The sequence below is a fragment of the Lineus longissimus genome, chromosome 6, assembly GCF_910592395.1.
Source record: "Lineus longissimus chromosome 6, tnLinLong1.2, whole genome shotgun sequence".
NCBI classification, from domain to species: Eukaryota; Metazoa; Nemertea; class Pilidiophora; order Heteronemertea; family Lineidae; genus Lineus; species Lineus longissimus.
The window spans coordinates 15,044,617-15,062,166 of record NC_088313.1 but is presented as its reverse complement, the minus strand read 5'-3'; the positions used below and the strand labels follow the sequence as shown (position 1 = coordinate 15,062,166).

The 17,550-nt window shown below is 41.0% G+C and overlaps 1 protein-coding gene across 3 annotated transcripts; it reads left to right on the top strand.

The window, feature by feature from the left end:
- Window positions 1-224: 224 nt before the first annotated feature.
- LOC135488996 (regulator of G-protein signaling 12-like) lies at window positions 225-16,641 on the top strand. Of its 3 annotated transcripts, none has more exons than XM_064774051.1 (14): window positions 225-355; window positions 3,000-5,234; window positions 5,904-5,990; window positions 6,268-6,552; window positions 6,869-7,015; window positions 7,295-7,538; window positions 7,804-7,955; window positions 8,173-8,328; window positions 8,717-8,914; window positions 9,210-9,300; window positions 10,708-10,725; window positions 11,911-12,089; window positions 12,454-12,628; window positions 12,967-16,641. In XM_064774051.1, exons 2-14 carry the CDS (start codon window positions 3,000-3,002, stop codon window positions 14,490-14,492), a joined length of 5,493 nt encoding a protein of 1,830 aa, XP_064630121.1. In that variant the 5' UTR covers window positions 225-355; the 3' UTR covers window positions 14,493-16,641. The 3 variants fall into 3 exon arrangements, with proteins under 3 accessions (XP_064630121.1, XP_064630118.1, XP_064630120.1); XM_064774048.1 differs by having other exon boundaries at window positions 8,173-8,400; XM_064774050.1 differs by lacking the exon at window positions 10,708-10,725 and having other exon boundaries at window positions 8,173-8,400.
- The last annotated feature ends 909 nt before the right edge of the window (window positions 16,642-17,550 follow it).

The window sequence follows — 17,550 nt, the reverse complement described above, 5'->3', positions numbered from 1 at the left end:
GCAATTATTTGATTAGGGAAGGCATATGTCTGTCTCCCTGTAGAGACCATGTCACAACCAATCTGTTGACGACAGTAGCTGTGTGGGGACATTTCAGCATAGAAAATACTCAAATAGAGGGCGTGGCACAAGCCACTGACCTAATTGAAACTCCCGCCAGTTCCACCTAGCCAATCACGAGCCAGCCTCCTGTCATGTGATACCAAACGGTCGACCATCTTTAGTTTGTGTACAAAAATTGCACGTTGTCGTTGGAATATTGAAATTTCATCAAAAACAAAAGCAAGAAATGCCTCGATCATGTTTTGATATCATGGAAAGCAAGAATTTTATACGAAACAAGAGAAAATACTAGGTTAGTTGTCGCTGTTTACCGTAAAACGCTGAGATAAGTGGTTAGTCTTTGATCACTTTCGGTCATACGTGTGTACCACTGTACGGTAGCCTACGTGTTTACTGTACGTGTGTCATATGTGTAGTGCATTTGTAATGTAGGCTACGATATGATTCGGATATGTCATGATGCTATTTGCTATGCATAATGCATGATGTGTATGCATTTACTATACAGCGTCCATGTACATGCTATGATGATGGGTACTCAGATACTGCACCACTGCTACTGCAGTCTTGAGATATACATGTAGTATGAATGTAAACATACCGTAGGCGTAGTCATCAGCTCTCGAAAATTATGATTTGAGGTGGGATATGCTCGTGATCCCCATGATCTTGTAAAATAAAAGGTTAAAATTTACAATCCCCGATCGGAAATGACGTAGTTTGATCGCATTCAACTATAAATCCATTGAACACTTCAACAGTGGTGCTTCGTTAGTCAACCGATGACCTTTTTTTGGGGTGCGATCGGGGATTGTAAACTCGTTCCAAATAAAATGTAATTAGTATTATGGGCATGGCTGCTTCATCACTTATAGTTTAATAATGATATTTGAGCCTTGTCGCCAAATCCATGTACTATAATGACAATGTTCTTGTCATTGTGTGGTAAATATTGAGGTCCGAACGGACAAGGGTGAACAGGATGTAAAGATTCATTTAAAGGAGGTTTTATAATAGAATTGCGAGGCATCCAAAAAAAGCCTATCAAATGGCTCATTCTCGCCATGCTTTGTCTGATTGCAGTGATTCCGACACAAGTACTAGTGAATAGTAGTAGGCCTAGTAGTACATGAACATGTACTGCTACTAGGGAATAGCAGGTCGAAGTACTCTTGTGCTCAAACATTCAATTCAATGAAAATATCATTGTTTTGAAAATTTTCGACTTTGCATATAGGCTATATAAAGGTTTAAAAAAGTTTTGATTCAGGGAAGCGTTGATTCCATAATACATTACACCCACAGCAAGTAATTCATTAAATAAGGATAAATTCTGCACTTCAAATTCTTCTGGCTTTAGTCGGACACCGTTTAAGCAATTTGATGAAAAAACAAACCATACTTTGTTAACCATCCGTCGCTCACACATTTGACATAACTCAGACCAGGTCAGCTAGCCGTCTTGTTAATAGCATGCATGTGCATGTAGTTGTCTACAAGTATATAATGAACAATAAGGGAGTCCATTAAGCTAAGCCCATAGGCCTACCTAGGCCTGTTCTGTCCATTAGGCGCTTGGAAAAACATTTCCTGCAGTGCTGGTTCATTGGATGTTTCGTTTCAATATTAGCTTAAAATCAGATTGATGTCGAATAGCGCGGAACAAAGAACTTCTCTTTCCTTGCTAAACAATTCTTCGGCAATGGTATTTAATATGGGCTTGCGAGTTGTTATAAACTTTCTTGAAGGGCTTTGTTAAAAGGTGTGCAGGGTGCCGGCACATCTTTGAGCCAAGAATTAAACGACCCTATCATTTAGCTTAGATAGGTGACAGTAAATGGGTAATGATGAGTGCCAGTTGTACTGTTGTCAAGATTTGTGTTAAAAATGCTGCCCTGCCAGTTATATCACAGTGGAATCGAATTGGTAAGATTCTAAGACAATTTTAGCGGAATATTTTCGCTTGTCTTTTATGATTATCATAAAGCTTGGAAGTGTTTTTGTAATGTTGCAAACGTTCATTCAAACAGTAATTAGACTTTATTCAGTGTTGTTAATTTGGTCAAAGTTGTAGTTATATTAGTGTAGTGCATCTGCCAGGATTTGAAAAGGGCAGTGTATTTTTTCCGTTTTGAAGGAACAGCCTTACAGGGTATGGTGCAGTATTGGCCATGGGAAAATCAGTTGTTGTAAAATCAGCCGAACTTTCACTGTTTTGAGGAACAGACAGGGACAAGAGGCAAAATTGCAGTTTTGATCCATGTCAAGTTACTTACTTAGTTACTAACATAACAATGCAATGTATCTTCAAATGTACATTGGTGTTGCGTGGAATGTCAGTGACACAAAAAAGATACTTCATGGCATATGCTGCCGACTCCATGCCAGTCATGCCACTTTGAGGTAGAGTAGTAAAATCAATTTTTGAGGCACCTTGTATATTGGGTAAACTTCAAATCAAGTTTTCTTGCTCTCAAACATAGTCAGTGTAAAAAGACTGTCCTTAAAATTGTCAGATTGCACTGCAGTTGGACCTTTTAGCTTCAATCGTCAGTTGATTAGACACAGTTTTGATATCTATTTGCGTGCTTTCTACCCAACCATCGTATTATCTACTTTAAAATGATAACTTATAATTGTAAACGTTTCAGTCCTAAGCTTATTCTCAAATAATAATGTGGGCACATAAGTGGATTAGAGGTATAGATCTAAATACTTGCACTCTGTATTAAATTATGTAGACTTAAAACTAAAAGGAATATTTAGAATAAGTCAAGAATAAAATAATGCAATAATCCTTTGATTTGATAACGTGTCGAGTGACCTGGCTGAGAAAGTTTGTCATGTTTATGTTTAAAATTTTGGGACTGAGGAGGCCAGATCAACTCAGAAATTTCTTCTTACACTTTTAGTTTATCCCTTTTTTCTCATTGCAGATGATGTACCATCAAAAGAGACGAAAGAAGAGACTTTCCCATGGTGTAAAGACGGTGGAAATCACCCGCGGGAAGTATGGATATGGCTTCACAATATCTGGGCAACAGCCGTGTGTCCTCAGCTGCATTGTCACAGGCAGCCCAGCAGAACAGGTCGGCCTCAAACCTGGTGATTTCCTCCTCGGTGTCAACCATGAAGACGTTTCCCGTGCACCGCATGATGATGTCGTTAGGCTCATCGGGACATCATTTGGATTACTTGTGCTACAAATTGCTGAAAATGTGAACAGTTCCGATTCCTCAGACGAGGAATACCATTTGAACAAGCCGAAATCAAAATATCCGAATCGTCATCGCCAAAGGCAGAATGACAGGCAAGAGAAAAATACAGCTAATACGAATAGTAATACTAATAGTAACAATCGTGCGGAAAGAGTTCTTGCCGATTTGCAGTCTGGTGCTATCTTTCATGAACCGCCTTCAAGCAGTCAAGGAAAGCGGAGGACAAATGGGGCAGACCGCTCGAAAACAAAGAGTCCTGCAGCAGCAGCGCTAACAACAGAACCGCCGCCAAATTTTGGCGTGAATCGTTTCTTTGACGAGAATAATGATGGTGCTAATTCGAGACGGACTAAGTCTGCGCAGAGCAGGCCTCGCGTTACCTCTCCCCTCCAGGACAACACAAACAGGGAGGTGCCTAAGACAAGTCTTTCGCAAAAGTCCCACGTGCAGCAGCATGCTGTTGTGTCAAATGGGCAAGGCCGTGTTAATGTCAAGTATGAGGGTCAGTCGGGGCTTCCAGTTTATCGTGACCCGCCTCCTTATCGTGGTTCAAGCCCGTATGAAGTTGTGCTCACGCCGAAAGATCTTTCAAATATTTTGGCGCCAACACTGCCGCTTTATATAAACAAAGAAAATGTGGGGAATTCGGCCCGTGACGTTGCGGATGAAAGCGTTTCATTACGTGTCATAGTAGGCTACATAGGTTCGATTGAAATACCAACGAACTTTAGCAAACCAAACTCACACGTTCAGATGATAAAAAATGCCATTAGACGGTTACGTGTCGAGCAAAAAATCCATACTTTAGTTCTAATGGAAGTTTTTTCAGAGAGTGTCAAGTTGAAGAATGCATCTGGAACAGTGATTGCAACCTACCCGTCTGAGAAAGTTGCCTATAGCGGTGTGTGTCCTGATGATAAGCGGTTCTTCGGCATTGTGACTGTGACGAGTGTCAGCTCTGATGAGATTAGTAGTGACAATGGCAGCGACCATTTCGATCATGTACAAAGTAGCTCTTGTCATGTGTTCATGGTCGACCCCGAACTACGAACTCACAGTGCACATGCTCAGAAAGCAAGGAGTTTCCGAATTGACTGTACAGTGGATCCAGAGACGCAGGGTTGCCTCGAATTCCCACGATCTTCCACGCCAATTTTACGGGTGTTATCAAAACTTTATAAAGACCGTGTTGGATCATGGTATGACGATGCAGCCCAGCCGCATATACTAGCCAACCCCAACGTTGATCATCAACGCAGCAATAGCAATAGTAGCAATAGTGACAGCGGACTTGGGTTACCACGAGATGAGGGTTCAGCGAATGATCGGGTGTTCATCGTGGACTTGGATGCATCAAGAAATGCTGCCCCAATGCGCCCCGGATCACATTTACGCCAGGTTAGTCTACCACATGATGCGCCCTCTAACATATCCAATGAGAATTCGAGGCAACATAGACAATCATCAAATCATACTGATTTACCGCCGACTGGTCGATCGAGTGACAGACTATCAAAACATTTCGACCGTGCTGGTGCTCATTCGCAGGATGACTTAGAATCTGTCAGCAGCGCTGACAGCATTCGACGGAGCATGCACAAACTCCTGCAGAATCGCCAGCGCAATTACGTCGGTGATAGCAGTGATGCGGAGTCGGTGCGATCAGAATCATCTCATCCTCAGACATCGCGGCGAGCTAAACTTTTGGATCGCCCAATGTCAGTGCCTCTCGCCACCCACACCGCTGATCAGACAATCGTAAAACACTCTCGGCCTGCTAATCTGAATTGTTCGTTGTACGCAGTGGAGACAATCGACTTGGCAGATAAACTCAGCCCACGGGCATTTGGACAAGTCACACCAAAGATTAGGAAGCCAGTGACAAGTCCTGGTGGTATCATTCGGAACATTGGTGACCAATTTGCGGGTGGATCTCCCTCTGCCTTTAAAAAGGTAAGACCTTCTTAAAAGCTTTTTACTCATCCAAAAATTGCTTTTCTTTTCGCAAATTAGGAATACACGGATGGAACAGTAATGAAGTACTTGCACCACTAAATATGCCACTACTACATTTAGCATGTCAAGTGTGAAATCTAAGGTTGTTGAACTTAAGTGTGAAGTGTATTGTAACTTGCCTGACAGTGACACAAGTTTTTAAAAATTCCAGTTTTCAATTCAAGTATTTGATCATGGGTTTGAGTTTTGTGTTCTTTTACATTATAGGACTTTGCTTTCTTGGTCCAAATTCAAAAGTATTTTTAGACACTTGTGTACTAAGCATTTATTTCATTGTCGTAATGTGAGTCTACCTGGTTGTAATGCACCATGTGAAAGAAAAAATAAGTATAAAAAATCAGCAAGAAAACGTAGAGAAAAGACGCTCTCTCAAAGTCAAATTAGAGATGATACTCTTTTTGTCTCAATACTTTTGAATTCAAAAGAATATGACCTTGAACAAGTTGAAAAGAGTCAATATTATCGGGTAAGATCCGTTTTAACAAATTCCTGAGTAGCCCTAACTAATTCCTTCTCATAACTGCTTCACCATGTTCTCAGATCTACAGCCCTCATTTAACTCTCCCTGAAATTTTTTTCAACTCCATGATGTTATTCATCTTTTAGCCAGCCCCGCCAACTGCATTTAAACCGTGGAGCAGGTCTGATGCAACAGGCAAGACGAGGCTTGGCAATATCAGCTTTTCTCATGAGGTAAGTCTGTTATCCGGTCCCTGAGCACCAAGGACCCTGCTTCAATTCATATGACATCTTCCCAATGTCATAGACGGCTTTATACTCTAAGCAGATTGAACTCAGACTTTTGTCACAGCACGTCATCGCAGGTGTGTGAAAAAACCAGTGCACTGAATTCGCCATTGCTGGAAAATGAAAGATCTTTTCCCATGTAATATAATATCAAGAATTAAAAAAGGCTATTCTTTATCAATTCTTGGTAGTATTCATCATTTTTTCTTTTCATTTGTTGCAGTCATTGGTCCCCTCTGAGCATGACCACCATGAACGACATAATACCAGTTGCTTGGCCCCTGCAAGTAGCCTGGACAGTGTGGCTGACTTAAACAAGAGCATGAAGGAACATGTTGAGGTCCCAGTCACCATCTCGGCAAGCTGGGCCGTCAACCTGGACAAGCTGTTAAACGATGGGTTGGGTTTGGCTGCACTCATGGAGTTCCTCAAGAAGGAATTCAGTCAGGAGAATCTCCTGTTTTGGATAACATGTGAGAAATTCAAGAGAATTCAAGATAAAGAAAAGGTAGGTTTTTCACAGGGTCAGACATTGTTTCAGGTATTCTTTTGCTGTCTATTTCAATTTGAGAAATTAGCCGCACGGAAATCAATGCATAGCTTCAGTTATCATAGGTTTGCTAATGTTAATTTCTGACATGTCTTATAACCTTTGCACTAGACTGACAACTAAGGGTGATGCATTGGTTCAAATTATGGAATTTCTTCACCATAACTGACAGTTAGGATGTGCTTCAAGGCTTGATTGAAAACTGAACAAAAAAACCACAGACTCTGTGCTCTTTCCTGTTTAAACTTGATGTGATTTCTGATTGTCATTTCAGCAAAAGGCCAGGGCAAAGGAAATCTTTGATAAACACATAGCATCCCGTGCTCCTGAACCTGTGAACATAGATAGCCAGGCACGGAAAACGGTTGAGCAAGGTTTGACCAATGTCACGTCGGAAATGTTCAAGATGGCACAAACTCAGGTTTGTAGGATGGTTAATTTCAAAAAGTACTGGAAAGTTGTGTATTTGCCTTTGTGATGATAAATCCGATGGCAGCTCTTTTGGGAAAAAAGAACTTGTGTCTTGTAAGGACAATGTGGTGAGCTTCTTTGGAAGTCTTCCGTGTCAAATGTGGTCAGTTGAAATCAATATTCCGGTTAGTGTTTTTTGACATTTTTGCTCTGAGCACCTTTGTAATTTAAAAAAACGATTTAAATCAACCAGCAAATATGTGCGAGTTTTGCAATACTTTTATTTTAGATCTATCACCTCATGAAAACCGACTGTTACCCACGATTTCTAAAGTCGACACTTTACAAGCAATACGTCATCATGGAAATGGGTAGCAAGCCGTTGCCTTTGCAACCAATAGAAATAGATGAGGCTCCCGCGCAGCAGACAACACGATTCTGGGGGACACTGGAAAAGAAGAAGTCTAAGAAGAACAAGCTCGATGAAGGCCAAGAAGAAAAACGAAAGAAATCATTTCTTCCTTGGCACAAAAGTAAGCATAATCATGTATTTTGGCTATTTTTCTGAATTATATGACATTTGTCACCTAAGCGTGTGTACCGGTAAATTCCTCAGAGCAATTTTTTTCATGAATGCACTGTCAGACGCACATTTAAAAGATTTTTTAAAGAGATACACAGCTATAGATGAAATGCATTCTTGTCATATGTGTGGCCAAGCAGAAAGGTGGCCAAGAAAGTGCTAGTGTAATTTGTAAAAATGCTCTGTATCAAACACAGTCTCTTCCATTCTTACAGATAAATCCAGGAAATTGACAAAGGAAGACAGTGGTAAGAAAGCAGCGAAACCATCCAAACTGGAGTCGGGACTAGACACGTCATTTGCCAAGAAAAGTCTGAAGATGCAGACCAGTAGTAGCTCTTTGCAGAAGGAAGGTGAAAGGAGCAAGGTGGGTACTGCTCCGTGTGTGCCAGCAGGAATTTGCAGCAGCAAGCTGTTAAGGCCTAAAATGAAACTTCATCAGAGCATTGGTGAATACGGTGTAGACGCTGTCTAGCCAATTGAGGGGTGCCTAAACAAAAGGCCAATCTTACTTTATATGATATGCCTGTGTGTAACAACACGTATCGTTCTCTGTGACAATATGAGCTTTTATTTTCCAACAGAGCACAACCCCGACTGTCTCAGAGAAATCTAACGTATCTCGCGAGAGAGAAACCACAACAATAGAAGGACTCGAGTCGTCCTCCATCAAGGTGGTCCTACCAGACGGCACCACATCCACGTTGTCGCCGTCAAAGGGCCAGACTGTCAAATCGTTGGTCAGTAAACTCTGTGAGAAGAAAGGTCTAAGTGTTGTTAGTATTGATGTCTACCCCCTTGGCAGTGATAAGGTGAGAGAGAAAACACCAGGCAAATTTGCCTGATTTTTCTTTTCCTTGTGTGTGTTGTACGTCTATTGCTACTCTGGTATCGTTATTGAAATCAGTTTGTTGGACGATAAATCTCTTCCTTGTGAATGAGACGTATGACCAAGACTGATTCCACCTGGTTTCTTGGCCAGGGCAGGTAAATGCTTTCATTGAGAGTCTTATGTTAGTCACAGACATCACCCGGTGACTAGCAATCTGGATAAAGTTGTTAAAACGAAAAATGGTAGAGACAAAAATATGAAGTAACATGAATTACTTCAAATATTCTCTGTTACAGGCGCTGGACATCCATGCCGACATCTCAACTGTGAGTGCCAAGGAGATGGTGATTGAACGACGGGTGCTGTTCCGGATGGATCTGCCCAACAAGAAGTGTATTGGAATCAAAGCCAAACCGAAACGTTCCGTAGCAAACGTCGTGCGACCGGTATTGCACAAGTATGGCTACAAGCTCGACAATGTTGTCATGCACATGGTACGTACCATTTCTCCCTGACTAGGTAATATGTCCAAGTGCTGATGGTCAACTCGCACCCATTCTCATGGTGCCCAAACAATTGATCATACTAGAGTGGGGAATAGATTTCCGGTAAAAATAAAACTACCTGATCTTCTGTGATTGGTGAATTGAGAGGTGTAAGGAGTGAATGCACCGCTCTAAAATTTGTTTGAGAAATGATTCTGGTGCTGGCCCTGATGTTCAGTCAGCCTATGAAACAGCCTTCGAGAAAATCCATGACATTCAGCTCCTGGTTTGTTTTCCTTTCCAGGCTAACAGTCCTGCAATGGTCACTATGGAGGCCGAGGTTTCAACGTTGGAGCACCAGCGTGTTGTCATTCAGAGTCGGGAGGATTTTGCAGGTACCGTAGAAGAAGTTACTCACCTTTAGCTGTCCCTGGTAGCTGCTCAGTGCACGGTGGATTGGTCTGTCTGCTTAGTCACCGGTCAAAACATCCTCAAGTTACGAAAGTCAAAATATTGACACTTTTACATTCTGTCGAATTCCAGCCAGCCATAGAAAATTGTGCCAAGACACAAGGGGAGCAAGCACATTAGTTATGTCTTGACTCTGCTCACCTGGGGTCGTTTTGACTGGAGACTGTCTGCTTTGCTCTACAGAAATTACTTCATGTTGCCTTTGAGCAATCTTGTGTTGTTGACCTCATCTTCACTTAAATTGTCTCTGAATGATCTACAGTGTGTGTTGTGAACTGTCTGTACTGTATAACAAATATGGTTTGATAATGTGTTTCCAATGGATTAGAAGTTTATCTCAAACAGCTGGGTTTGTTAGACTTCTGTATAAGTATTTCTTAGTGAGGCCTTTTGCCAAGTTGTTAAACATGTTAGTATAAAGTGATTGTTCATGATGTATATATGCATGTCTTGTACCGATATCAGATTTGTGCCACTCAGTATTAATGTCATTTACACGACACGAAAAAAGTGACATCACATCGGCACGTGATCTACATCGGTAATATGACCTGCATCTAGTCAACACCAAAAAACCTGAATCTAGATCGATGCAGATTCTCCTTGGCTGCCCTTTTCAAGGAGTGACTCTTGTCTTGACAACGTTCGGACGTAGAACCAGCATCATTGGCTGCGTCGGCGCACTGATCTAATGTAGTGACAAAAACTATTAGATTTATATTTACATGACACATAACTGATCAACATCCCATCAGATCAAAAATTTATCCAATGTGGATGTGATGTCGATTTGATGTTGGTTTTCTTTGTGTGAATGGCATTATTGTCATTACACGAGAAGCTTTGTGAACTTCCATTCCATCATACATCTGTACAGAGGATAAGCAAATGTTTGCTATCCAATATACCTTGATAAGATGAAGCACATGTGTGCTAATTGCTCTTTAAAAACATCAAAAATTGTCGTAACTACTGTTGTTAAGAGGGTTCTGCCCATTACAGTTGGCACTGTTGACGTTTGGGACGACTTCTCATTACAAAGGTCGAAACAAAATCACATTGCATTCCAACAATGAACCATGCCTCTCTATTCCCTTGCTTAAACAGAAACTTTGTCGACATACTGAAGCCAGTTGACCAATTTGTAATAGATTTGATGCTTTTCCAACAGGCATTAGCCAGCAATCTTGGACAGTACCCTTTCTTGTTGTACCAGCATTGTATCATTGTTGCTACAGCTTGTTGTATTGTTAGGTCTGCAGCTTGGACTAATAAATTGCATTCTTTTGCTTTGAATTAATTGTATTTCTTTTCTTTGCCTCTGCACACAGATAAACACTGGTGGATTGGTAAGATTGTTTGTGATTTTCTTGCACCCGTCTATCATATACTAATAACTAGATTGTGTTATTTCATCGGGAACTAGCCCACAGTTATGCCAAAATTACATGATTTTCTCCTCACTATTATCACTAAAGTTATACAACAGAACTTGAATAGACAGAAAGCCACCTTTGGCTAGAGAAAAAGATGAGACACTTGGAAACTGTATCTCTGAGTAAGAAAAAAAGGTTGCTTTGGAGACTAAAATTTATGTGACTTGATGAAATAACACAAATGGTACATGTAAGTCCTATCTTAAATTATAAATAACTCGTGCGAGAAGCATGGGTTGTGAGCAAGCCCGGACTGAGTAATGATCTGTGTGATGAACCCGATGGACCTAGGTTTGGAGCAGAATTTAACCTCAAGTTTTAAAGAAGTGTGTTTTACTTTCTAATTAAAGGCATGAATCGTTTTAGCTTGATATTGTTAGAACATTGATCCTCTTTAATTTTGAACGCCTGAAATGTAGTCGACACTAACTCATCATTTAGACAATTCACATACATGTAGATTCCTCTTGGATAGTTAGAGCTGTGAAACCCTCTTCCTGGTATCTAATGTAACTCTATAACTAAGTAGAAATTCTGAAACTGCAATAACTTCTTGTGTCCATATATAAACTAAAGACTGCTTTCATTTTACCTTATACTGTACATATGAAGTCCTGACACCCTACCAGGGTGGTGGGTTCCAACCAAAGGAATAAGCTGTCCTGGTGTCTAGGTGAACCTAACCCCTGATGCCAACTTTTAGATTCACTATCCCTGACTGTTTCCTCTACATGTATCTCTCAAACTGGGGGAGGAATTCTGTCATGTCTATTTTGGTAGGGTGGTGCATGTCATTGCCATCTTGGGTTAATGAATGTGGCATGTCATTGGCTGGGAGGGTTTATATGGCTTGACATTTGCCCGATGAATGTGGCATGTCAACAAAAACAAAGATCTTTTTTGGTTCCAGGCTGCTTAGGTCAGCAGCCAGGGGCAGTTTTTTCATGCCCGTTGGTTCCGCTTGGCACCCAACAAGCTGCTCATTGATCTAGCACTGCAAACCACCAAGTTTTCATAGGCGTTTTATTTTGGCAGATTATTCTAAATAAACTTTAATCACAAACGTAAAAATTGCAAACAAATATTCATATTTTTCAGAGTGGGGAGGTTTCGATGGTAGTGCCTCGAACAGTAAGCCACCAATACCCAAGCGAACGTCTGCCAGCAAGAATGACCTCGATGAGATCACAACGAAAGTGTTCGACGACATTTTCTCCAAGGTTAACAACGGGCCACACCGATTTGATGAGCTGGGGATTCTGGACCCAGACAGGAAGGTATGTCTGAATGTTTAAATCGTTCTTCTGTGTTCTGAAGTTTTGATATGCATGCTAGATAGTCAGTTGATATGCTGGACATCCTAGAGTGTTCTAGCTGCCATAGAGCCCCGGAGTTTTGTGGTCATGGTCCTGTTGTTTGGCCAGTGTTCCCCCTATTCTTATCTAACTCGAATTTGGTAGAGAAGGTCAGGTTAATTGATCAGCAGTGTGCGATAATCCTTAAGTCTCGGTCTTCATCGCCGATCTGATCCAGTGAGAAATTGTCAGACCATCAGAAGTGGATCGCCAGTAAAACTCCTCAAAATCAACTAATTGAATGACTTCTTTCAAATGAATCAAAATTTATCATTGCTGTTTCCAGGATGATGATAATCCCAGAACAAGCGAGGGCAGGAACTCATCTGGATTATTCGGGTTGCTGCAGCGGAACTCCTTCGAAAAGGACAAGAGTAAAAGCCGAGGACGACCCAGTTTGGGTGGCACACAGAAGAGCCTCCCATCGAAACTCGCCAAGATGAGGATACAGGATAAAGATAGTAAGTTCCTAAGACGTCAAATCTTGCCCGGTAGAAATATACTTGATGCAGTGGGTTCCATTGCCAGGATTTCAAAGGGAAATCTTTTTAAAGCTTTGCTTATGTTTGAGCTATCATGACATCTCTGCATGTTGAAGTACTTCTCATGACTTTCCTATGTATAAAAAACTTGCCAAATTTTTTGACAGGCTATTCTCATCTATGACCCTGTGACTAGTTGCCAGATTTTGATTCGGATAAAAAAACTGAGGTTAATTCCCAAGTAAGCAACTCCTATTTGTTGTTTTTTAAGACTTGTTTAAAACAGTATTTTAAATTGTGGCATCTTTACATTTCAGATGACAAACTGTTTGAGCTCCTCTCCCGAGCCCAGAGTCAACGACTAGATGACCAGCGCGGTTTATCATCGGATCGTTTCGAGCTGCCCGATTTCCTAAAAACGGATCAACCCACAAACAAAATGAGAAAAGGAAACTTCAAGACAACATCTTCAAGTGATATGTTTGGGACAGCGTCGAAGGGAGTGGACGGATATGGTGGAATGAGTTTGTTTCGATCTCAATCTCACCCCGAGGGACTGGAATCTGACGTTGATGACAAACCCTTCGGCCATGATTTGCAGATTCGTAGTATTACCCCTGGACCTGGCGATATCTCTTTCTTTGATGACAGTTTCAGTCAGGACTGTGTTCTGCCATCTCATACTGACGCTGAGAATATGTTTTCAGGGGGCGGTCAAGTGACCAGTACCCCAGACATTGACTTTGATAATCCACACCTCATGAAAAAGAGTGTGCGCGACCTAGGTTTCAACTACAGTGTCGTGGAGGATAATCAGCATTGTTACGTTAGGACCCAACCGTCTAGTGCTTCTAAAGATTTGGGGATCACACCAATAAGAGCAAGGACACCCTTGGATAAGAAACTCAGTCCTAGGGCAACTTTGCCAGCGTCTGCGTTCAATGAACAATCTCTGGACAACAAGACGTGCTTTGATGAAAGTGATAGTCTGAACTTAACTGTCATTGGTGGGGACTCGGTTGCTGATGCGTCGTTGATCAGCGAAATGCCACCAGCGCCCGAACTGTTAGAAATGAGTACTATTAGTCATGTGGCCGAGGCTAATTTTCCACCGCCGACGCCCCTGAAACCTCCGGGCAGAATTAGCAGTGCAAATGGGAATAGCCGCAGCAATGCAAGTGTTGGCAGCCTTGGCAATGCAAGTGTTGGCAGCCTTGGCAATGCAAGTGTTAGCAGCCGTGGCAATGGTAGTGTTAGCAGCCGTGGCAATGGTAGTGGTAGTAGTCTAGACAGTACATTCACAGGTTCAAACAGTAGTCAGAAATCGCTCCCGTACACTACATGTATGTATAGTGTACCCGAATATAAAAATGACTCGAGGCATTCACCTCATTCCCGCCAATATCCTCCTGCAGATATTAGTAATTTCCGATCGCATTCCACTAACAATTCAGTTTACGTACCATCGCAGTCACGCCGGAGTACACCTACGATGAGTATGAATGAAACTACGATGACACTCAGTCCTATGGAAGCCAAATTGAACTCCTCTGTGCCTGTTCCTAGTTCAAAACAAATGTCTCCAAAGCGAATTCCTCCACCCGTTCCGGAAAAACCAAGTGCAGCGTCTCGGAAAAACATGGCGCTGAAATTGAACTCGCCATCTAAAGTCAGAATTGAACTTTCCAGTCCATCTCCAACAGAACTTCCCTCGCCATCAACTCATGAGTTTGTATTGTCCTCACAGTTGGATGGTGGCGCTGCTGACTTTAAGGAGAAAATGCGGAGGGTGTGTTTTGAAAATCCCGAAGTGCGCCCAGATGCTAAAGTGACATTTGTCTAGGGTGTCGTGTTGGTCTTTTAGACTTATATTGCATAATCATTCTTAAGCTAAGAGTATTGTTTGCTGCTGTGCGGTATACACATTTCTGTGACCATATCTTTTGCATTGTTATTCTCTCGGTATGATGCCATTTGTGCGAAAGGCGGTTGGTAAAACTTCAAATTGCGGATCATGGATGCGAAGGAGTTCTAAGGTTTCCTGCTACAATTGATTTTGAGAAGCAGAGTACCAGTACACACTTCATTTTGTTAGGCTTGAGTTTACGATATTCACAATGTCTTTCAGTTATAACCTTTGTGGTCTTGTAAATATTGAAAAATACACAACAGATTTATGAAGTTTGTATATGAGGAGATGTCTAATAAAACTAACAAATTATGCTACTTTTACCGAGTTGTATATGAACAGCATGAGCATTTGAGACAATACTGGCTTACTTCAAACAGTTTTACTCTGTGCATCTTCCATCCATTGTTGTGAACTCTGTTTAAATTTTTATCAGTATTTTTATGACAAGTTTAAAGGCTGTTTCTTATATCATTCTTACCAGCTGGACATTTTTATGTGGGTTGGTTTTTGCCAAGCATTTGACTCCAGCCCTCTAATGATATCCCTTTTGCAGAGTGGTGGCTGTGAAAATTACCTTGTGTCCTCTCTGTCAAGGTGGATTTTCAAGACATGACCAACCATCTCTCCAAGCAAGTCCAGCCTCAGACTGACGGCCGCTTCTGAAAAATGTATCGACCATACCGGCTGGATTTCTTCAAGAGGTTCTGGCCTTGACTCGAGAGGTTGTTGCCGATTACACAGGGTTGAACTTGGTTGTTCAAGTGCCAATTCTACACAAAAAAAGCAATGCTGGGGGCCTGGGAATCAGTCTTTCATGTATCTTAACTTGAGATTATTTCAAGTTTTGAAGTCCATTCCTTGTTGTATGTTGTACATATGTAGATTCATATTTATGTATACCATTAAACTGTGAGAGTGCATGTACTTTTAGGACGGCATGTAGATGATATGTGGTCTACCCACTACTTATTATTTGGTCAAGCATGTAAACTATTTTAACTCTTTTCGGACATTCTTTATTGGAAAGTCAGCAGAATGCTGTTATTTTTATCAGTTTTCCACATGTCTTGCATGAAGGGTTTTACTTCTTTAAGTACGGTATGCAAAATTTGATAATATGCATTAACCTTGATATCTAATTCATATATCCTACTAATGGGGCTGAGAGAGTGTGAGGATGTCACAGACATGTCAAAGTTTTGAACATTTAAAACTTCAGTTGCAGTTATTATATTATGGTTCCGAGGAACATATCTGGTATGATACATAAGAGGAACATGTTGATAACTTAAAATTCTAGTTCCTGCTTTGTTCGCCTGTCAAAATCACAACAGGATTTTTTTCAATCTAAAACCCCTATGTTTCATTTCTAAACCATTGTCTTAGCTCGTTGTAGATGCCATGTAAAAAAGGGGAGATGGCCATTTATGTCTTGACTGTGGCGAAAAAGATGGCTTTTTATTGGTGGTCATCGAAAAACATAGGGATTAAGATGGTGCAAGTGCAACTTGAAATGTTTGTCCTTGGTAAGGCCGTCCAAACCTTCAAAATATCGTGCTTCCTGCTGTAGAGGAATGCTGCTTAAGACATCTTTGTCTCTGCTGTTTTAAACATAAGGATGTTATGCAAAACTTATTGTTCTTTGCCCGTCCAACACTTTCCAAGCATGTTTTTGTAACTTTGCTGAATCTTCTCTTCTGACATGTAGGCTATAAGGCACTTAACTGGCAACTGTGGACCCAGTGAACAAAATGTTTTGGTCCATCTAATTGTAATTTGAGGTGGACCTATAGCGAGGTATTAATTTGCATTCTTAAAAGGCTCATAGTCAAGGCTAAAATATTTCCATTGTTCATAGTGATATCTGTGTTTGTGTCACATGCAAGTTCCTCACCTATTTAGAGGAACCTCATTATTTGCTGCATAATTTTCAGGATATTAGTGTCATGTTGTTCATGACTTAATCTTCATTGTACCAAGGTTAGCCATTGCGGAACTGTGTGAATTTTTAAATCATTAAAACTAAGACATGGTACCTGTACTATTAACCAAATAAACATTGTTACTATTATAAGCATAATCAACTGCTTTGTACATTTTTTTATTTCAATTATGTGGTCTTACTTGCAACTGAGGCTTGGAACAACTTGGAATCTGCATTTGGGAATCAAAGCAGAAGATGTGATAAGTTAAAGGTCGGAGCTGGAAATGAACAGCCATGCATCCAACACCTCAAGTTCTCAGCCAGTCAGGTTAAATGCTGTCGGAATCTTGGATGGACAGCTTGCAGAGGATCGGAGAGAAAAAGGAAGTCACAAACCTATCTCAAGCTTTAGCCTATTGTTTCTGAGACACTGAACAAAAATTCAAGGAGCATTCTAAAATCATACTGAATGCCACAGACTTGTCAATTTCGTCCGGGGGGCAGAGACGAGACTAAGCACAAATTGTAGAACTTCAGACGTCCTCCAAGAGAGGTGTCCTGATTATAGAGGTCAAATCGAATGGAAACAACCAATTTGGGACCAAAATTAGTGTCTTTAATAGAGAGGTGTCTGCTAAGGGAGATTCTACTGTATGTGGAACATATCAATGTTTCTTTGGGCAATGTTACAATGTGCATGATCTGGACATTATCATTAACCCGTCACCAGCTAGAGCATGGACTTCTCGCCATGAGTTGTGACATTGTCCCTAGCCATCTGTATTTGGCATGGTCTTGTCCAGCCCAGCTTTTATACTGTCCTTCCCTTAATATTTATAAGCATATTTTTGCCACGGACATTAACCATCCCTCTCCCACAGTCTGCATAAACTTCTGATTTAACGTTATCCTGAAATACAGGTTTTTGATACTCCTAAATCATCGAGAGGCGGAGTATAATGAAAATCACTGGTTATGTAAGGATAAGTTTTTTTTAGATCAGTTGCCATTAATATAACAGGTATGCTATCTATCAGTTTCTTTTGTATCTGGTTACTGATGAGG

Bases quoted from the DNA above. Each gene is read 5' to 3' on its own strand.
- LOC135488996 (XM_064774048.1), top strand. From the start codon at position 3,000: ATGATGTACCATCAAAAGAGACGAAAGAAGAGACTTTCCCATGGTGTA. The intron at 5,235-5,903 runs GTAAGACCTTCT...TTCATCTTTTAG, and splicing joins CTCCCTCTGCCTTTAAAAAG to CCAGCCCCGCCAACTGCATT. The intron at 12,629-12,966 runs GTAAGTTCCTAA...TTTACATTTCAG, and splicing joins GAGGATACAGGATAAAGATA to ATGACAAACTGTTTGAGCTC.